General features: G+C 41.3%; 1 protein-coding gene across 3 annotated transcripts; it reads right to left on the bottom strand.

Annotated features, from left to right (window-relative positions):
• Positions 1-2400: 2400 nt before the first annotated feature.
• On the bottom strand, positions 2401-17557 carry LOC307012698 (adhesion G protein-coupled receptor F4-like). 3 transcript variants are annotated; one of them, XM_079639655.1, is made up of 14 exons: positions 17456-17557; positions 16305-16369; positions 16049-16203; positions 15762-15965; positions 14669-14863; positions 14320-14367; positions 6060-6206; positions 5777-5949; positions 5505-5675; positions 3774-5126; positions 3484-3525; positions 3314-3376; positions 3151-3217; positions 2401-3064 (listed from the first exon to the last, which is right to left on the bottom strand). In XM_079639655.1, exons 1-14 carry the CDS (start codon positions 17540-17542, stop codon positions 2976-2978), a joined length of 2859 nt encoding a protein of 952 aa, XP_079495781.1. In that variant the 5' UTR covers positions 17543-17557; the 3' UTR covers positions 2401-2975. The 3 variants fall into 3 exon arrangements, with proteins under 3 accessions (XP_079495781.1, XP_079495783.1, XP_079495782.1); XM_079639657.1 differs by lacking the exon at positions 6060-6206; XM_079639656.1 differs by lacking the exon at positions 14320-14367.
• Between the last annotated feature and the right edge of the window lie 2316 nt (positions 17558-19873).

Below are 19873 nucleotides of genomic sequence, written 5' to 3'. Positions count from 1 at the left end.
CAAGTTTTAAATAGGAAAAATATTGAAACTCGTCGGTCATTTTGAAAGAAATGCTACTAACTGGATTCATCCAGAATCAATGATCTATGCTAAGCTATGCTAAAAGTGGTACCGTCAGACCCGGAGTTCTGCTGAATGGATTCGAAAACGGTAAAACTCAACTGTTTAACTCTGGGGGAGTTGTAAAATGAGCCTATTTCCAAAAAAAGTGGAGTATCCCTTTAAGGCGTCTCAACTAGATTTCAGCTTGCGACCAATTCATCATAATTGCTAAACACATCCCTGGGCAGTGTTAACGCGTTACAGTAACGCGTTACAGTAACGTAACTACTTTTTCGTGTAAAAAGTCGTGTAATGCGCTACTACTGAAAATTTGGTAACTTAACATAGTTATTTTTTCAATTCACCACAACGTTACACTGTCTTCTCAGCTGCGCGCTCGCAATAGTCACAATCCACGCGGTACGTGACAGAGACTGGTAACAGCGTTACTGTGTAACGTAACTACTTTTTCGTGTAAAAAGTAGTGTAACGCGCTACTACTGAAAATTTGGTAACTTAACATAGTTATTTTTTCAATTCACCACAACGTTACTTCTCGTTACACTGTCTTCTCAGCTGCGCGGTCGCAATAGTCACAATCCACACGGTACGTGACAGAGACTGGTAACAGCAGAGCAGTCAATTCTGTGAATTACACTGCAAACCAAAAGTAATACTACCCACCGGATGTAGAAGGGTTGGCATTTAAAACACCAAATAATAAGGATTGGCATATCAAGCTAAATATTATACGATGATTGTTCGAAAATCGTACCTCTCTCCCACATGCTCACCGGTAAGACGGCGTTCAGTCCTACCACGCTGTTCCCTTGGAGGGCGGGGGCAATAACCAAAGAAACAAAAGCCGGCTTATCCAGTATGGAAATACACACAGACAATGACACGCCCCTACTGCGAGCTAGAATCTCACAAAACAAGCCGATTTCAACCTAAAAATGTACGATTTTAAATATACCAATATTGATATCTAAAACATGGAGAGGCTTCTTCGTGATCTCAACTAACAGATTCTGCAAAAAATCACCAGTTTTGAAAAAAACCCCCGCTTCTTTCTCATTTTGCTCAAAAGTTGTGCTGCCGACTTGTGTCCTTACTTTCCGTGACGGGTCACATATTGTTTCTCATGGGCTTGTATGGTATTTTAAACATTTATAGCCTAGGGGTGAGTCTGTGATTTTAGTGCCGTCCGAATCCATAATATCAGTGTTTTTTCTCACCCAACCCGCGTAAAAATCCCTGGCCAAATTAGTACCTACTGTTTTTTGACAAACAGGTCATGTGGTAATTTAATTGCCGTCTGAATCCACATCTCTTTACAAGAAGAGATTCAAAATCCACTGTTTAAACCCTTTTTGATCACTGCCGAGCACTTAAGATGTACACTTTTATTACTGAAATGCTGGAAAGTATTTAAAAGAACTATATTTCATCGCAGCTCCATCTCAGCGAACAAAAATGGGAAAGAGAAGAAAGCACGTACAAATTTGAAATGGTTATTGTGGCAGCAATATATGATACAATTTATTTATGATACAAAATATGTAGGCTAGGCTATTATAGGCTATTGTGGCGACCCACAAATAAGACTGAAGAGACATTCACCATGGGAATATACCTTTAAGGGGAAAGGGAAGTAAGTAACAGTTTCCGGTTTAACGTTGTTGTGTCGAACTCACTGCTGTACAGTTCTGAATTATTGAAGTGGAGAGTAAAGCTGACTCGACGCGTCTCCGTCTCTTGTCTCCTCTTTTATCGCACTCCACACTATTATAGTTTGGATTATTTTTTATAATATCCCATGAGTCCTAATAAATGCAATTTCAACTATTTCTGAAGTGCTTCTTTTATAAAGATAATCGCTTTCTTACATAAACAGCCCCTGCACGAGAGAATAATTGATTCTCGAGCCATCGATATCAACAAATTCAGCACCATCGCCATGGACAGCACCGGTAACGTTGCACGTAAGAAGGTATATCTTAAGCAGCTTCCTAAGGTATAGTTCGGGGAACACACTTAGGAACATAAACAACTTTGGTAAGATATATCTTTCGAGTCTTCTTAGCGCGCTAAGAGTGAGCGTTATCGGGGAACCGGGCCCTGTATATTCCTGTGTTTATTGTTTTATAAAGATATAATGCCAAAGTATTACTTACATTTAGTTAAGGTCATAAACTTTCTAGCGCAACTAAAAAAAAGTTCTATTCTATAATAAAATGTAACTTTATTATAATTGACAGAGCTTTTAGGCTAACTTGTTTTAGTGGTTAATCATTAAAGGAATAGGTCACTTAAAAATTTACATTTTGTCATAATTTACTCACCCTCAAGTTGTTTCAAACCTGTATGAATTTATTTCTTCTGCTGAACATAAAATAAGATATTTTGAAGAATGTCTGTATAAACAGTTAAATACAGTATAAATCAGCAATTTTAATCTAATAATTTTAGCGGCAGCGATTAAATTGAAAGAGATCAGGACTCGATTCCCCACTCAAAATATTCTTTCCCACACCACTGTGAGGTTGGAGGAGAAACAAGTTTTGCCTACAGTTTAGACAACGTTTGGGAACGCAAAACTTAAGTGCTCGGCCAGGCCAAAATAATGAACAAAAAAGTAAACTACCTTAACCCAGAAAACGAAATATCCTATCAAGGACAAAAACAAAGGAAAATACAAGAACTTTCTTAACTCCTTAACTAAACACAAACAGGAGAAAAAGATGTATAAAATGGAGCGTTCAGTGAAATCAAAATGTCATACATTGTCATAAAAGCTATTTTTTATTAATATTTCAGAACTTAGTAACAGATAGTACAGTTTACATATACTTACAGTATATAAAACGTGTTTGGAAAAGGCTGTTTAATATGTAATAATAAAATAGACTAATAGTTAATGAAGTAGCTGATTATGCATTCATAAAAGTATCTGAGCCACCAGAGCTGTTTGAAGATGTTGCTGCTGAGATAGTGCTGGCTTCAGATACGTTGTGCATATCTGCAAATAATTATTTGCATGTTATTTAAAGTATTCTTGTCATATCATATATATTAAAACATATCAATTATAATTGCAATACTTACTTCTTCTCTTACGCATCCTTTGAAAGAAACCCGGCCCGCTTGAAGATGATGGTCCTGCACTAGTACTCTGTAATACAGAGATTTAAGATATCAGCCGTAAACTGAGTACATCTATCATTAGGAAGAACTCATGAATCAGATGTATTGTTTTGTTGGCATTTACCCTGGTACGGTTAGAGCTGGTAAGGTTCCTTAGTGACAGCTTTCCTGCCAGTGCCTCACGGATCTGCAACCATATGTGACAAAATGAGTTAAAGCACTGCAGTAGAAATTAATGTCTAATATCATTTTAACAAATTGTCAACTAGCAAAGTGACAAAAATCAATTCATACCTTGCTGTCTAAAAGCGTTCCGAACACCAATATAAAGAATCCCTGTTACAAAAATATGAGAAAATTTTTACGAGTAAATACCACTCGATGCAACGCTGATTAATTTCATATTCATAACATTGAAAAAAACTTATTGCATTTTTGTGAGGCTTTAAAATGGATTGTTGTAATTACAGAATCTCATAATTGTTGCATTGTTTGTGTTACAACCATTGCTTTAAAGTTAACATTTAAAAAAGCTAAATATAACCTACAGTATAAAGTCAAAACAGAAAGACAGAAAGTGATACCTGCAGTGAATTGAGGAGTGCAAACACCACATGAATGCCTACGTCACGGGACACCATGGTTCCAATTCCAAATCCCCATGTTAGACCAAAGATAGGAGTCAATATGGCCACACATCGGGCAATGACCACCAGCGCATGTTTCTCATCCGGTTGAGTTGTGGCACCAACTCCTCTCCTCAACATCTTATACAGAACCACAATCAAAACCACAAGGTTTATGGCTACAATAGTGAGAGCTGGAATCACAAATGCCAGCAGGGCCCTAGATTCATTCCAGTTCAGCCAGCATGCTAATTTTTTCGTGATATATCTCTCATGTCCAGCTGTCGATGCAACAGTAATGACCGCTATGAGCAAAGGTGCACCATAACCGACTATGAAGGCAATGGCCATCATTGTGGATCTTGACATTTGGGAAAAGACCATGACTGTACGGTAAAAGAGCAGCAGCGCTGAAATTAACATCCAGAAGAAAAGAGCCAGGTAAAAAAAGTGCATGAAGAAAACCGTTGGACTGCAGCGACCCACTGATGTCGGTTGCTCTTGATCTGCGACTGCGGCTCCAATGATAAAACAGATGTTTGCGATCAGCAGGGACACGGCAATGTTCACTATGGACACATGTCGCATGTAGGATGTGTCATTTCTTGTCATTGACTTCCACACGATGATCTCAATAATGAGGCACAAAATCAAGCTGGCCATTGAAATAGCAACACCAATGTAAGTTATATAGGCTAAGAGAACACTTTTATCAGGAAATGGGGACATTAGGATTGAAAAAGAGGTTGTGTGGTTGCATTCACATGTGATCTTGCCAGTTTTGTTCACTGAGGGTTTTACTTTACATCCAGTGGAATCCCATGCGTCAAGACTGAAGTTCCAAAATACACACTGAGGATTTACCAAAGATGCATTTGTAATGTCAAAAGTAAAAGAAATGTTGTTAAGAGTTTGGTTAACCTTAACAACTACCACATCTCCATTGATGAGGGAAACTGATTTCCTGCTGTCTTTATTACTAATATTACGAGTAGGTAGGATTTTGTCAAGATTTGCAAAGACTATAATGGTTAAGGAGGTTGGTTTAAAAACCTGTGGTATCAGAATCTCAGTAGTTGAGTTTGACAGTTGTGATGTTCCACTATATGATGTAGTTACTACTGTCCTGTTCAACACAAGGGATAATGTGCTATTAATCGTAAAACTATCATCTGTGAGACGTGTACTTATATTCTCAATAGCGCCTAGAAGTTCAATACTGGTGTTTCCTGATGTGCTGTTATTATTCAATGTATTCCATGAATTAATGGTATCATTTGATACAAGGATGTCCACTGTTTGAAGAAAACCCTGTAAAAAGAAATTCATGTTTAGTAGAAACAATTGTATTTCATCATATTGAACAATAAAGATTAATCAAATCCAGAAGTCAATAGACATTTTCTAATGCCTAAATATATATATTCAATTTTAAAATAAATAATGATAAACATTTAACTCATGAGAATCAAGAGTTCAAAAGATTGTTAAAAAAAATTCTGTACGATGCATCAATATGACTAAAGACTTTTTTTCAATGGAAACTGAAAAGATTTGCATTATTTTTTTGCTTTTGAAAAGATAGTATTTAATATTCATATTCAATAGGTACACTAGATACAACACATTTTATACAAGCAAGTTTTATGCAACAAATTATTTTGCACAAAAACACTTTAATATACATACCTCCATCACAATCTTATCGATGGAAATGTTTTGTGAGATATTAGCAATGTGTACAAGTATCTGAACAATTGTTTGGACAGTCACAGGAGACTGTTTTATCTCCAGATTATTCTTCTGTGTAGCATTACTGAGCTGAGCCACAAACTCTGGTATCTGCTCCACAACCAAGACCTAAATAACAAATAAAAAACAAGACATTTTAGAAATATTTAAAAATGATCATATTTTGTTTTCTTTCTTTTTAAATAATAAATAGACAGCCAATAGATTACCTCAACTTTCCTTTGAAGGTATTTGATGACTTTAACTACACAGTTGTCCTCTATTTGACTCCATCCCCCCGATGTACACTGATAAGTTATGGCGCCTTCTTTGCCGTTTTCACAGGCTCCTGTTACAGTATCATCTATGTTTCCAACTCCAATCAAGCCATTACAGGCAAATGCTGCAAGTCAGAAAAAAACAATTACGGTATTTGTTTTAGACAACTACACAACAGAAAAATGAACGTGATGCTGAATCATGCATGTAAAGAATGAAACACTTATGGCTTACTTCCTGTGATTGTGTCAACTGTGACACTTTTCCAGCTATAACTGAAAGTTTGTAGTGCTGGTTGGTCCTTGATTCGACATGTATAGGTTTTCCCCACACAATTATCACTCTGGATTTGATATTTTAATACGAGACATCTGCTGCCATCTGATTGCATAAAATGGGTAAATAAAATCGTTGGAACATATTTAAATTATAACATTCCTTGTTTTTTTTCAGTGCAAGCTTTTGTAAGACTATATTGCTATATATATATATAAATATAAATATCTGTACACTCTAAAAAATAAAACATTGGGTCAACAAAAAAAAAATATGTTAACGTTTTCCACTATAATTTTTAAGTTAAGACTGCTGGCATAATTACATTAATTCAAAGCGATGTTTTGAGTATGGTGAATTACCTTTTAGTCCACAATAAAACGCATTTCTAAGTAACATGAACTTAATAATTTTCAACATGAATGCAAGTAATTAAGTTGATCCAACATAATGTTTTAAGTTAGGTGAAGAAGTTTTTTCCTACCGAAGCTTCGAAGCTCAAAAATGGTATTCGGACCAGCCCTAATTTTAAATAACACAAATTAAATGACTGACTTTTATAAGGAATTATGTATATTTTTAAACAGCTTTCCAATCACTATTTATCTTTTTAGCACCATTTTTAAATTGTAATATATTTCTCTTTTAAACATACATGTAACATTCATCTTTTAATATATTTCCCTTTCAAAACATTTAAATGAACTATAATATTAATATATAATAATATTAACATAATTAAAGAAGTCGTTTGACATACGTTATAACGAGTCATTAATGTCCTTTAAATTATATGTTTCATATAATAGAACAGAAGCTATATATTGTGAATTTAAACATTTCTCGAGTCGTTTACCAGCGGCAGACGTCAGGAGGACCAGCCGAGGTAAAGGCTGTTCCAGGCGGCTTACATGGGCTCGAGCACCCGGTGATCCCCTGGGTCTCACACAACCCGAAAACGTCCGATCAAGTGTTTTAAATAGGCGCTATCCTTATAAATAAACCACAGATTTGAGCTTTAAACAACTACATTCTCGACTGAACAACTCTTAAAACTGCATTTCGTGACACAATAACAGTAGTATTTTTAAATTTCCCGCAGCACTTGCCTCTCCCAGAAGAAGCGGATTTCGCCTCGGACGCGCGTCAATTTCGCTCCAAACGCTTGCTTTTTATACGCGTCCATTTCGCTTTGGACGCGCGAATACATTCAAAATATTCAAGCGTCAAATTAGACGCGGCAGGCGCGAATTTGACGCGCTATTCGCGTCCGGTGTGAACGCACAGTTCTCTTTCTAACATTCGTTCGGTATCTCACTATGGGAACGCCTCTGGGCGTGACCGATCGCGGAAGCACCAATTACACCACGTCTGCCAAATATGGCAGACCAATCGCTGCAGCGATCAGGGAGTCCCTCTCCCTGTATATAAACCGCAGGTACCTGCCGTTTCGTCATTCTCGCTCTCTTCCCCGTGGAAGATTTCGGAAGCTGTCCTCAGCAGACTTTGGGAACTATTTGCTTAACAGTTTTCAGACGGAGCCGTCAGGTAACGTCACAAACGCAATACTTTCCTGAAGTGGTTGAGTGACTTCGTCACTTAAGAGTGCGATAACTAACGTGTCAAGACGAGTTTTCCTGCTCTTAAGTTTTTCTATCCCTTTTCCAAGTTTTTCTGGGCGCTTACCACGCACCAAAAAAATAAGGAAAATAAGATAGCTCTCTATTCGCGACACAGCTCCGTACCAGTTATCACGTTGTGTGAAAGCTTACCGTACGAAGAGAGTGCAGGCCCATCATCATGGCCACCGCGATAGAACCGGAGAGTCCCGGAGGAAAAGGTCGTCCTCCGCATCCGTGTGCTTGTGGAATGTGGATTTCTGCTAAGGATACACACGGCCTCTGCATCTCCTGTCTGGGCGCTAAACACGCTCAGGCCGCGCTGTCCAACCCCGAGGGCTGCCCGCACTGTGCTACGTTCTCGTCTAAGACCCGAGAAAGGAGACTCCGCGTGGCTATAGCTGGAAAAGCGGACCCATGCCTCTCTGCTCAACCCAGAGAGGAGCCCATGGATTGTCCTCAGGCCACCTGCTCATGGGCAGATATGATGGAGAAGGTATCACCCGTCCTTCCCCCGCTGTTCGATCCGTTAGCGGGAGAGGAAGATGACGATGATGAGGTGTTGTCGAACATACTCGAGGACGAGGATGACGACGACGAAGATGCCATTCTTCCCCCGAACCAGTCCCGACCGCCGAGCGCACAGGATGAGAGTTCACCCTCCCCTGTACAGGTGGACACGGATCTAATCGAGGTCTGTCGCAGGGCCGCGACTAGATTATCGATTGACTGGCCAGCCCAACAGGCAGGTCAAGGGGCTGAAAGAGACCTGTATGATGGAAAGAGACTTCCGTCACGTCTCCCGCCAGCGAGGCAGTTTATTCCGGCCGTCCCGGCCTGTGTGGCTGAAATGAAAAAGTTTTGGGATAAGCCTTTTTCACATCGAGTGCCCGTCAAGGGTTTCTCAAGGCTTGATGTTCAGGGGATGGAGGATCTAGGGATGGCGGATCCTCCCCCTGTGGAAACATCGGTGGCAAATCACCTGCACCCTGGCCGCAGAGCAGCGCTCTCTTCAACCGGAGCCTCGCTGCCAGGGAAAACAGAGCGCTTCGCCGCCTCTGTTTTCCAAAAGATCTACAAATCAACGGCTCTGTCAGTTCGCGCTTTGACCGCGACATCCCTCCTTACAGCCTATCAAGCGGAGCTATTAGAGGAGATGGGTCGTCAGCTGGACTCCGGATCTCCCAACCCAGTGCTCTGGGAGGAGATATGCGTCATCGCAGATTTGAACCTGCGCACGTCACGCGGAGCAGTTCAAAGCTGCGGACGGAGTATGGGCTTAGCAGTCGTGGGAGAAAGATCTCTGTGGCTGGGTTTGTCTGGACTCTCTGACAAAGAGAAAGCAGAGTTTTTGGATGCCCCGATAGATCCAAAGGCTATGTTTGGCTCCACAGTAACTGCGATGCGGCAGCAGTGCGATCTGCGAAAGAGAGAGGGAGAAGCTTTCCAGGCCTGTCTCCCCAGAAAGCCGGCGGCTCGGCCTTATCACCCGAGCCGGCCGAATTTCAGACCCTCAGGGAGAGGGGGGCACTCAGATTATCAGTCTTCCCGCCCGCTCCGCCACAACCGCCGAACAACACGGCCCCACAGTCTAAGCCCGGTTTTGTGAGGCCAAAACAGTCTTTCGCGGCCGCAGCAGCAAGACACCGACCGGCCGCCCCCCAGGGGAATAAGAAGAGGCGGTCGACCTGATACGTCAGTTCGGCAGCAGGAAGGGTTGGTAGACAGCACCCTGGGTTTCTCAGTCCCATCCCTTCAGAACGATTCCTCTCTCCCTCCCGCGGGGAAGAGGAGAAGGAATTCAGAGGTAAATGGTGTTCGTGTGGACAGTTCAGAGTCCAAGGTTTGCGGGAATGTGGCCAATGTTCTGCTAGTGCCCCCCAAGAGATTGTTTCCCCCTCCACGTTCGAGGTCCGTTACGAGGGAGGAAGATCTAACGTTCACAAACATCCCCTCAAAAATAAAATTTTCTCTGACGCATCCAGGTCAAGGACCGAGGGCGCAGTGTGTGATAAGAAAAGAAAAAGATCACAGAAAATTAAAACAATCACAAACACAGACCGACATAACTCCTTCACTGGAGCGGTCTCCCCCCCCTTTGCCGCTAGAGGGTGCTGCTGCACCTCTAGTGAGCGAGGACGGGAAGGGCCCACTCGCTGCTCAGGCAGTGAACTGGCGCGCATGCGCAGTTCATCCCTGGGTATTAACCACTGTAGAGAGGGGATACAGGCTTCAATTCGCTGTAAAACCTCCTCTGTTCAATGGAGTGGTTATTTCAGTGGCCAAAGGGGAAGCAGCTCTGGTTTTAGAGGAAGAAATAGCCTCTTTAATAAGAAAGAAAGTGATAAGAGTGATTCCAACGGAAGAAAGCCAGAAGGGCTTCTACTCCCGTTATTTTGTGATTCCCAAGAGAGGGGGAGGTCTCCGTCCCATTCTGGATTTACGGGTCCTCAACAGACACCTCAGAAAATACAAATTCAAAATGCTGTCTGTCAAAACATTGTGTCAAAATATTCGGCAAGGAGACTGGTTCACCTCAGTGGATCTCCAGGACGCATATTTTCACATAGATATTTTTCCTGCGCACAGGAAATATCTGAGGTTCGCCTATCATGGCACAGCATACGAGTATACGAGAATACCATTTGGCCTCGCTTTAGCACCTCGAGTATTCAGCAAGTGTGTGGAAGGAGCCCTGACTCCGTTAAGGGGATCAGGGGTCAGGATTTCATCATATCTGGACGATCTGCTCATCTGCGCGCCGCTCCGACGGCAGGCAGAGAGCGACACTCACACACTAGTGACGCATATGGAGAGATTAGGTTTCAGAATAAACCAAACGAAGAGTTGTCTATCTCCGTCCCAGGAAGTAGTATACCTGGGCCTCAGGTTAAACTCGGTGACGTTTCGAGCCTTCCTATCAGAGGAACGCATCAAGACGTTTCACAGCTGCCTCTCCCTTTTTCAACGAGGGAGATCAGTCTCTTTCAGAATGTGTCTTCGGCTTCTAGGACTGATGGCCTCAACTGTATCAGTGGTTCCCCTAGGACTGTTGCGAATGAGGGATTTTCAGAACTGGACAGCGTCACAGGGCATTCGCCTCAGGAGCCGCCTCAGCCGCAGAGTGCGCGTCTCACCAGAATGCACGAACGCGCTATATCATTGGAGGGCCCCGTCTTTTCTCGGGACAGGATGCCCTCTGGGTCCTATCGTACTAAGAAAAGTGGTGACGACGGACACATCTCTCACAGGCTGGGGCGCAGTGCTCGAGGGCAGAACAGTGAGAGGAGTTTGGTCTCCCACACTGAGAGAGAAGCACATAAATTTTCTAGAGCTACTGACAGTGTTTCTAGCTCTGAGACATTTTGTGCAATTTCTCAAGAATCATCATGTATTGGTCAGGACAGACAATACAACGGCGATAGCCTACATAAATCGTCAGGGAGGAGTGCGTTCTCACGCGCTTCACATGGTAGCGAAGAGACTGATTATGTGGAGCAGCAGGGCCTTCCTGTCATTACGCGCGACGCATGTCCCGGGAATAATGAACAGGGGAGCGGATCTACTGTCCAGAGGGAATCCCCTGTACGGGGAGTGGAGACTCCACCCCCAGGTGATCCTCATGTTGTGGCAGAGATTCGGCCAAGCTGCCGTAGATCTCTACGCATCGCACGAAGACGCACAATGTCCCCTGTTCTTTTCTCTGGTCGGCGACGATGCACCATTGGGTGTGGATGCTCTAGCCCACGAGTGGCCAAACGAGTTACTGTATGCGTTCCCTCCGTTGAGCTTGATCGAGCCGACACTGCGGAGGGTTCGAGAACGCAGACATGTGATGATTCTGATCGCGCCATACTGGCCGGGGAGACTGTGGGTGGCGGAGATTGCGCAACTGCTCTACGACCAACCTTGGCCGTTACCAGCGCGCAGGGATCTCCTCTCACAAGCACGGGGGGAAATATTCCATCCTTCCCCTCAGAAGCTAGCTCTCTGGGCCTGGCCCATGAGAGGATGAATCTGAGCACAGCCGGGTTACCTCCGAATGTTATTGAAACGATTCAGAACGCGAGAGCTGCCTCGACTCGTTCTCTATATAATCTCAAATGGAGAGTGTTTGAAGAATGGTGCGCAGACAGGAACATTGTTCCATTCTTGTGCTCTGTTTCGGACGTGCTGTGTTTCCTTCAGGACCTCCTGGACAAAGGCAGATCTTTTTCCACGGTTAAGGTTTACCTGTCCGCTATATCGGCGTGTCATGTGGGTATTGATTCGGGTACTATTGGCCAACACCCTCTAGTCTGTCGATTTATGAGAGGTGCACATAGGCTACATCCAGTATCAAAACCGCTGGTTCCGCCATGGGATTTGTCTGTGATTCTGAACGCGCTCTCTAATGCCCCGTTCGAGCCCATTGAGGAGATTGCCTTAAAGCTGCTCGCTTTAAAGACGGCTCTGTTACTTGCTCTTACAACAGCAAAAAGGATGAGTGAACTACATGCTTTATCAGTTCACCCTTCATGTATGAAGTTTGCTCCGGGGGGTCAAAGGGTTAATTTTAGAACTAACCCGGCTTTCGTGCCCAAAGTATATGATCACGTGGATTCTATAAGAGCAGTGGACTTGCCAGCCTTTCATCCGCCTCCTTTTTCTTCTCCAGAGGAGGAGAGATTACACTGTTTATGTCCGGTTCGTACACTGTTTATTTATGTACAGAGAACCCGCATAGTGCGTAAGAGCAACCAGCTGTTTGTCTCGTGGGCGGACTCTTACAAGGGAAAACCTATCTCCCGTCAACGCCTTTCCCACTGGGTGGTAGAGGCTATCATGTTATGTTACAAGAGCATGAATATAGAGCCCCCTGTAGGACTGCGAGCGCATTCGACTAGGGGGGTGGCTACATCCTGGGCTCTATTTAGAGGCATTTCTATTCAAGAAATTTGCGCGGCAGCCAGCTGGTCCTCTCCGCACACATTTATTCACTTTTATAGACTGGATGTTACAGAACCTTCTCTGGCCCACTCAGTTCTGGGAGTGTGCAGTCAGGTGGTATAAGGTGGTTTTTAATAAAGGGGGCGTTTTCCTCATAGTCGGTTTATTTACCGTCTGAGACAGTGATTCAGTTACTAGCTACTTATCCACTCTTCTTCAGTCTGCTTCGTCAGCATATCGGCAATACGGGAGTTGTCTATATCCCATAGTGAGATACCGAACGAATGTTAGAAAGAGAACGATAGGTTACTGACGTAACCCCGGTTCTCTGATAACATGAAGTGAGGTATCTCACAACATTGCCCTCCTTGCCTTTTCGCACGGAGAAGAGATATGCGGTGAATGACGAAACGGCAGGTACCTGCGGTTTATATACAGGGAGAGGGACTCCCTGATCGCTGCAGCGATTGGTCTGCCATATTTGGCAGACGTGGTGTAATTGGTGCTTCCGCGATCGGTCACGCCCAGAGGCGTTCCCATAGTGAGATACCTCACTTCATGTTATCAGAGAACCGGGGTTACGTCAGTAACCTATCGTTACATAGGGGAGAGCCGGGACGATTGAAACGAGGGATGAAACATTGCGATTTTCTTGAAAACCACTCACGTCATGTACGTCATATTTCTTCAGCACGTATAACACGCAATGCCTACCAGACCCGCGAAAACATTTCTTCTTTACGTCATGCCGTTTTGGATTTAAAGCCGGAAAGCTGTTTTTGAGTGCAGTAAGTGAATTCTTTCGTGCGGTACTTTTTTTTGACTGACAAGTTGTATTTATTGTTTCATGTGCCATTGTAATGATAATACGGCAGGTGTATTAGTACTGTAACACACCCTTAAGTGTGCAATATCAATTTTTTTTAGTTTAAGGGGAAAACAGGTTTAACTGTCAGGATGCGCTGTCGGGACGGATGAAACAGCGCCTCCTGCCAGTTAAATCTGGTCATAGGAAAACCGCTGTTAAGGCTATTCAACTAGTAAACACTCGATATGACTCAAGGAAGAAGTGTAAGATAATTAATTGTAAACGGATTTGTCTGTCTTCGTCAAAATAGCCTATTAGAAAGATTACACAAAATAAGCATAGGCTTATCGTCTATGTTTAATGGGTGATAGAACAAAATGGTTAAAATGAGCCTTTAAATTAAAATAAATGACAAAATATGTTTGTAACAATATGTACATAAGTTACTTGTCAGGTATTGTTAATAAAAACAAGCATTAGATAAATAGTTTCCGTTTAAACTGTTATGTTTCATCCGTCCCACCCCTGTGTTGAAACAAAGCACAACTACCGATCAAAGTCAATTTTTACTTAAATCATTCTATATTTGTACCGAATAACACATGATACTAAGAGAACACATATGTGAGTTGTTGATCACACACACAAAAAAAATCTATCTGTAACCTTATCGTAGAAAATGACGTTTATCTGAAAAGTGTTTCAACTGTCCCGCCTCTCCCCTATAGACCTACTATCAACACTCAACTCAAATTTCAGAATAAGGACTTCGAGATTTCGGTATTCGGTTACTATACAGTAGGCTATCACCAACAGAATCCTGAGCGAATGCAAATGTGTAATTAAACATAAAATTACTAACCATTCACCAGCTTGAGTTTCACCTGTATGGTCCCACTCGTCGTCTGGCCTTGAACATGCATGCGCGCGGAAACAGTGGGCCGTTTACACATCATCAAATTGTATTTTACATTAGCAGAACTTAAAATTAAATTATTTTTGATTGACTGAAAATGTTAAACTCTGACAAGTCATGATAGTATATTGAATCAATAGGCATAATTTGTGTGTCATCCAAGCTCAATAAAATAACAATTACAAGTAAAAAGTCTAACTGTATCTCAGAACTTGATTTTTTATTTCACAACAATATGTATATTTAAGTAATGACTAAAGGTCCTCTGAATTAGTTTTTAGAGTGTATGTACTACCTTCTGAAGTCTCAGTCCCATCAACCCACACAACATCGTAATTATCTGCACAGCAAGACAGTCGGATTGTCTGGTCAGTACACTGAAGCGTTGTAGCCATCATATTCAACAGGATATTGGGACGTGGTTCAAGAATTATAGTTTGCCACTGAATGTAAGGTAATGAGGTCCTTTTAATAATACAGGAGTATCTACCTGCAAGTGAAAAAAAGCAATAATTTTCCATTGGGTTACTTTCTTTAGTTAAATGTTTCTGCTCAAAATGAAAGCAATATATGCCTAGGAAGTTGTACAATAGCATAATGATTCTTTCAATATTTGCCTTAGATGCCTTAATTTGCCCCTTACACAATTATATCCAAGTGTCTATTCATGCATCCATCTAGTCAACTAACTTATCAAACAAGTGAAAACATAAATATTTTTTTGTGCTTGTGAATTGAGCAAAAATAACATTGCTAATCACATTTTTATATTTATTTATTTACATTTCAAGTGAACTTTCTATTATTTATAATCATATCCTGATGTTAAATTGTGGACATTTCAGTTTGGACATTTCTCCTACTAAACTGATCTCTGGATTATTCATTGATTAAAATATTAATCTAAAAACTTTTAAAGAGTTTAAAACTGGCTTATTTTGCAAGACAATACATCAAGCTTATTTGCACACTACACAGGATTTCAGTTCATGAACAGTACAACGGGAAGGGCTGACTTATTAATATTAATTAACCATTGTGCGTCAATTTAAAAAGGTTACACATAGGTCCATAGAGGACAGAAATGGTCCTAAAATTTTAAGCTTGGGAGCACAGACTTAAGTTTGGTATCATTTTAAATTGATAGATATTGATAAATAAATTGATAGACATTGGCAGATTATTGTTGAAGTAAAAAGTTTATGAAAATGATGTATGAACAATGTTTTATATAAAATATATATTTTATGAAAAATGTTAAACTCTAAAACTGCTAGAAAATCAAAGCCATAAATCTAAACAAGTTTTCCAAATTTGAGGTTGATATCTGATCAATTAGTCATGTAAAATATCATTGATAGGATAAAGATAAATGATGTGTGACTCACCATTGTCTTTCTCGGTAGCATTGTTCACAATAAGAGTGCCAAGGTCATTTCCACTGTTTGTAATGGTATATCTATTGGTGTCTTTAAGATCTTGGCCATTCACTGTCCATGTCATTTCACCCTGAACAGACGGTGGGCGAATACATCTCAGCTCTATCTTTTGAAAGGGATACCATTTTTCTGTAGTCGACAGGTTCTTTTGTTCTGAAAGCAAAATTCATACAGCTTAATGGGGGAGAATAGAACTGTGTTTCAAATGTTTAAGATTAGATAATGACAACCCTTACCACTTTCAGAAAAAGCATTCAGAGAGACAGGGATTCCAGCCTCCTGGAGAGTTTTAAAAACATTTAAGTTTGCTGATGTAAAATCATCGCCGTTGGGGTCGCTGAGTCTGTTGGTTTTTACTTTAAATTCATAGTCTGCTATAATGCTACCAGGCCTATTGGGTAACACACAAACCACAACGAGAACTTTTTTTTTTTAATGAGGTAAAAACTAAAATGCAACTTTTTGAGTGAATGTTTAGATTATAGACCTTACCTGAAGCCAGTGACTCTTACTGAACCATTACTGTAGGAAGACACAGTTTGGTAACTTGTATCAATCTGTAAAAAGTAAGTGTAACCAGTGTACATTATGAAGTATACCAGACCAATGATAAAACTGAAAAAAGAAAGAAAGAAAAAAATATATAGTTCTCAAGATGAAATGACAAGAACCAGAGATATATAGTTTTATAAATAATTTATCAAATTAATTAATCTATCAAATTAGAGGGGTGTAAAAATGACGTTAGATGACGAAAGATGGTAGCATCATTATTTAATTTTTACGCAGAGGTGTATTAGTAAAATCTGTTGACTTTAGCAATATTTGATGATTCCATCTTTGTTTACAATTTTTACACTCCTGCAATTTGGCTCCAAATCTCAGGTGAAAATTTTCATTTTGACCCCCTCTACAAAATAGTGGATTACTCAGTAAATATACATATGTGACATTTAATACAGTAGTTTGGCTTGCATCACTATTTATGTTTGTCTTTGTACAAAAAAATATTAACAAAATATAAAATCTGAGCCATGGGAAGTTCTGATATTTGGTTTAATTGACATGGATGACCCATTGTGATTTAGCCTGAAAATTTGTCATATTTCCTTAGAAAATGGCTCTGTTCTGGCCAACACTCTGACTAGTTAGACTATGATGTACATTTTTATTTACATGAAACAGATTAGATCAGAAAGGTTAAATGTAAACATTTACCTAAAAAAATACACTCTGTATTATAAACCTTGCATTAAAGGGATAGTTCACCCAAAAATATATATTTTTTGCCATTTACTCACCCTCAAGTTTTTCCAAACCTATACGAGTTTATTTCTTCTATTGAACACAAAAGAAGATATTTTAAAGAATGGTGGTAATCAAACAGCTGACGGTAGACATTAACTTCCACAGTAGGAAAAAAAAAAACCCATGGAAATCAATGGCTTCCGTCAACTGTCTGGTTACCAACACTAAATATCATATTTTGTGTTCAACAGAAGGAAACTCATACAGGTTTGGAACAACATGAGGGTAAGTAATGATGATGATGACAATTTTCATTTTTGAATGAATTATCCCTTTAAAAAAAATGTATGCATTAACAATCAATGTATTTCATATGCAAAATTTGAAATACTCACCACTGACTCAATTTTTTTAGCAAGGAGGTTGTACTTATTACTACCGGGGTAGCTGAGACTGGTCTCAAAAACTTGATCTATTGTCATAGACCCTTTACGAACTAAAAAACACACACACACAAAAAAAAAAAAAACCAACAAAAAAAAAAAGTGCATTTATTTATCAATTTCAGTCATGTGAATTTTTCTGTTAATTCACCAAATTTTTTTTGTATTAATGGTCATATTAAAGCCAATAGGCACATAAAAAAAAACGCTTTCACCTAAATTCTGTGCAAAATTAGCACTTTACTTTACTTTACATAGTTGACGAGACCGCTATCAAAATATGAAGCTATGGTTCTGCAGTTACAGTTGCAGGTGGTGGTTGTGGTGCTAGAGTAAAAAAAAAAAAAAAAAAAAAAATCAATAAAAAAAAAAGAAAAAAAAAGAAAGAAAGAAATGATCCAATAAACAATAAAGACATCTGACCATTCCTGAACATGCTAAATCAGTTTCAAAGTAAAGCATGTTTGCATTTGTGCAATTTCTTGTATCAAATTTATGGTTAAAAACAAAAACAACAAATTGGTACTTCATTTCATTAGTGATAACTAAATTTGAAGCTATCATTATTAACTTAAAACTTCTAATAACTGTTAAAAGGTTCTATTATATGTGCGTTGTCATCAAATACATGAATAATAATAATAATAATAATCAATAATAACCAAACGGGGCAAGCTGTTCCTGTCTCCTGCAAGTTCTACTGTTTGTGTCTTCGAGTCTCTGTGAGAAGAATCTCTGCCTACGGTGTCGGTGTGACGGCGCGGACAGTGGTGGTCGCGATCTCTCAAATGTATCCCTGGTTAAAAACAGTTTTGTCGGTTCGGAAGGGCTATCCCCTGTGTGTAGCCATGGCTATCTTCCTGTGCGCTTCGGCACCACAGAGAGCACTTCTGAAAGAGCTAACACGATCTGACCCTGCGTCTTTTTCAAGATGTCATTCAGATCGTGTGTTTCTGGATGCGGTCAATGTCTGACACCGGCTGACGGTAATGATCACTGTACCATGTGCTTGGGCTATAGGCACGCTGAAATAGTGTTCATGGATGGCTCATGTTCCCATTGTGTTCCCATACGGTCGAGACTCCGATACCTCGAAAGAGATGGAGCACCTCCGCTTATTCCCCGATCTAGTGCCTGTACGGCCTCTTCGGCGACGCAGTGGAAAACTTTGCCAAGCAGTTTTAAGCAGCACAGAAGCAGAAGGAAGGGATTAAGCACATCCTGCCCCGACGACCAGCTGATGCCTCCACCCACTGTCTGCTCGTAGCCGTCCAGGCCCCTGTTAAATCTGGCGGCAAGCGTAAGGGCAAGGGGCCATGAGACTGGTGACCCAGCGATGTAGGAAGTTGCTCTCCGGGAGGAGGGCTGGGTGGAGAATCTTTTGTTTCAGTTTGTTTCTGTTCTGGTACCCACATTTTCAATAAAAGAGCAATTTCTTCCATCCCTGGGTCACAAGAGGGCGCGGATGGCAGTGAGTGACGCTCCCATGCTTTGCCACTCCCATCCCCCTCTCTCATCACCAGCGGGCAACCCCATATGTGTATTCCTCCATGATCAGCTCCTCTGCGGACGAGCCTGTGTCTTTCCCTTGACAGAGTCCGTCTGTCGTCTCTGCTGGTGTTCTTTACCCCCCTATAACTAGGCTGGAACCACCCCAGAGACTGCCAAATGTTGCACTGCCCTGTTCGGCTAGTCCATGTGTGTAACCGCCACAGTGCCTCCCTCCGGGGTAGGACGCAGCTTCCGCAGCATCCCCTTCTCCAAGGGTACGCTTTCCCAGCGTTATCCAATAAGTCACACTGAGTGGGTCTAGCGGAACAGCAGTGACTGACCTTCTCTGCTTAGAGCCCCTACTTTCTGCCCAACACTCAGTCAGGCCAGGAGACTCAAGCAGAGCACTGGAAGGGCCAGCAGCAGTGGCGTGTTGGTAGACATCCCCAGTTCGTCAGTTAATTACGTACATCATAGTGAACTGACGAAGGGGAACGTCTCGGTTACGTATGGTAACCCTCGTTTCCCAGAGGAAGGAATGGAGACGTACGTCCCGTCGCCACAGTTGCTAAGCTTCCGCTGTACGGCCGAGTCACAATCCGGCTCCTCAGCGAAAAAAAAAGAAAAAGTGGCGCATCAGCTTCTCATTATATGCTCGTGCTGCGATGCACAGCAACTGGTGTAATTATTGCATGCCAATGTGCATTGGCTCGTTTAGTTACACTCGAAGTAGATAGGCTCTCTTGTGAGATCCCCAGGGCGTCAGTTAAATAACGTACGCCTCCGTTCCCTCCTCAGGGAACGAGGGTTACCACACGTAACTGAGATGTTTTCTCTGTACTCAAAGCGCTTTACATATGGAAGGGGGCAATCTCCTCA

Source organism: Phoxinus phoxinus, assembly GCF_949152265.1.
Source record: "Phoxinus phoxinus genome assembly, chromosome: 16".
Taxonomy (NCBI): domain Eukaryota; kingdom Metazoa; phylum Chordata; class Actinopteri; order Cypriniformes; family Leuciscidae; genus Phoxinus; species Phoxinus phoxinus.
This window is presented reverse-complemented; position numbering and strand designations above follow the sequence as displayed.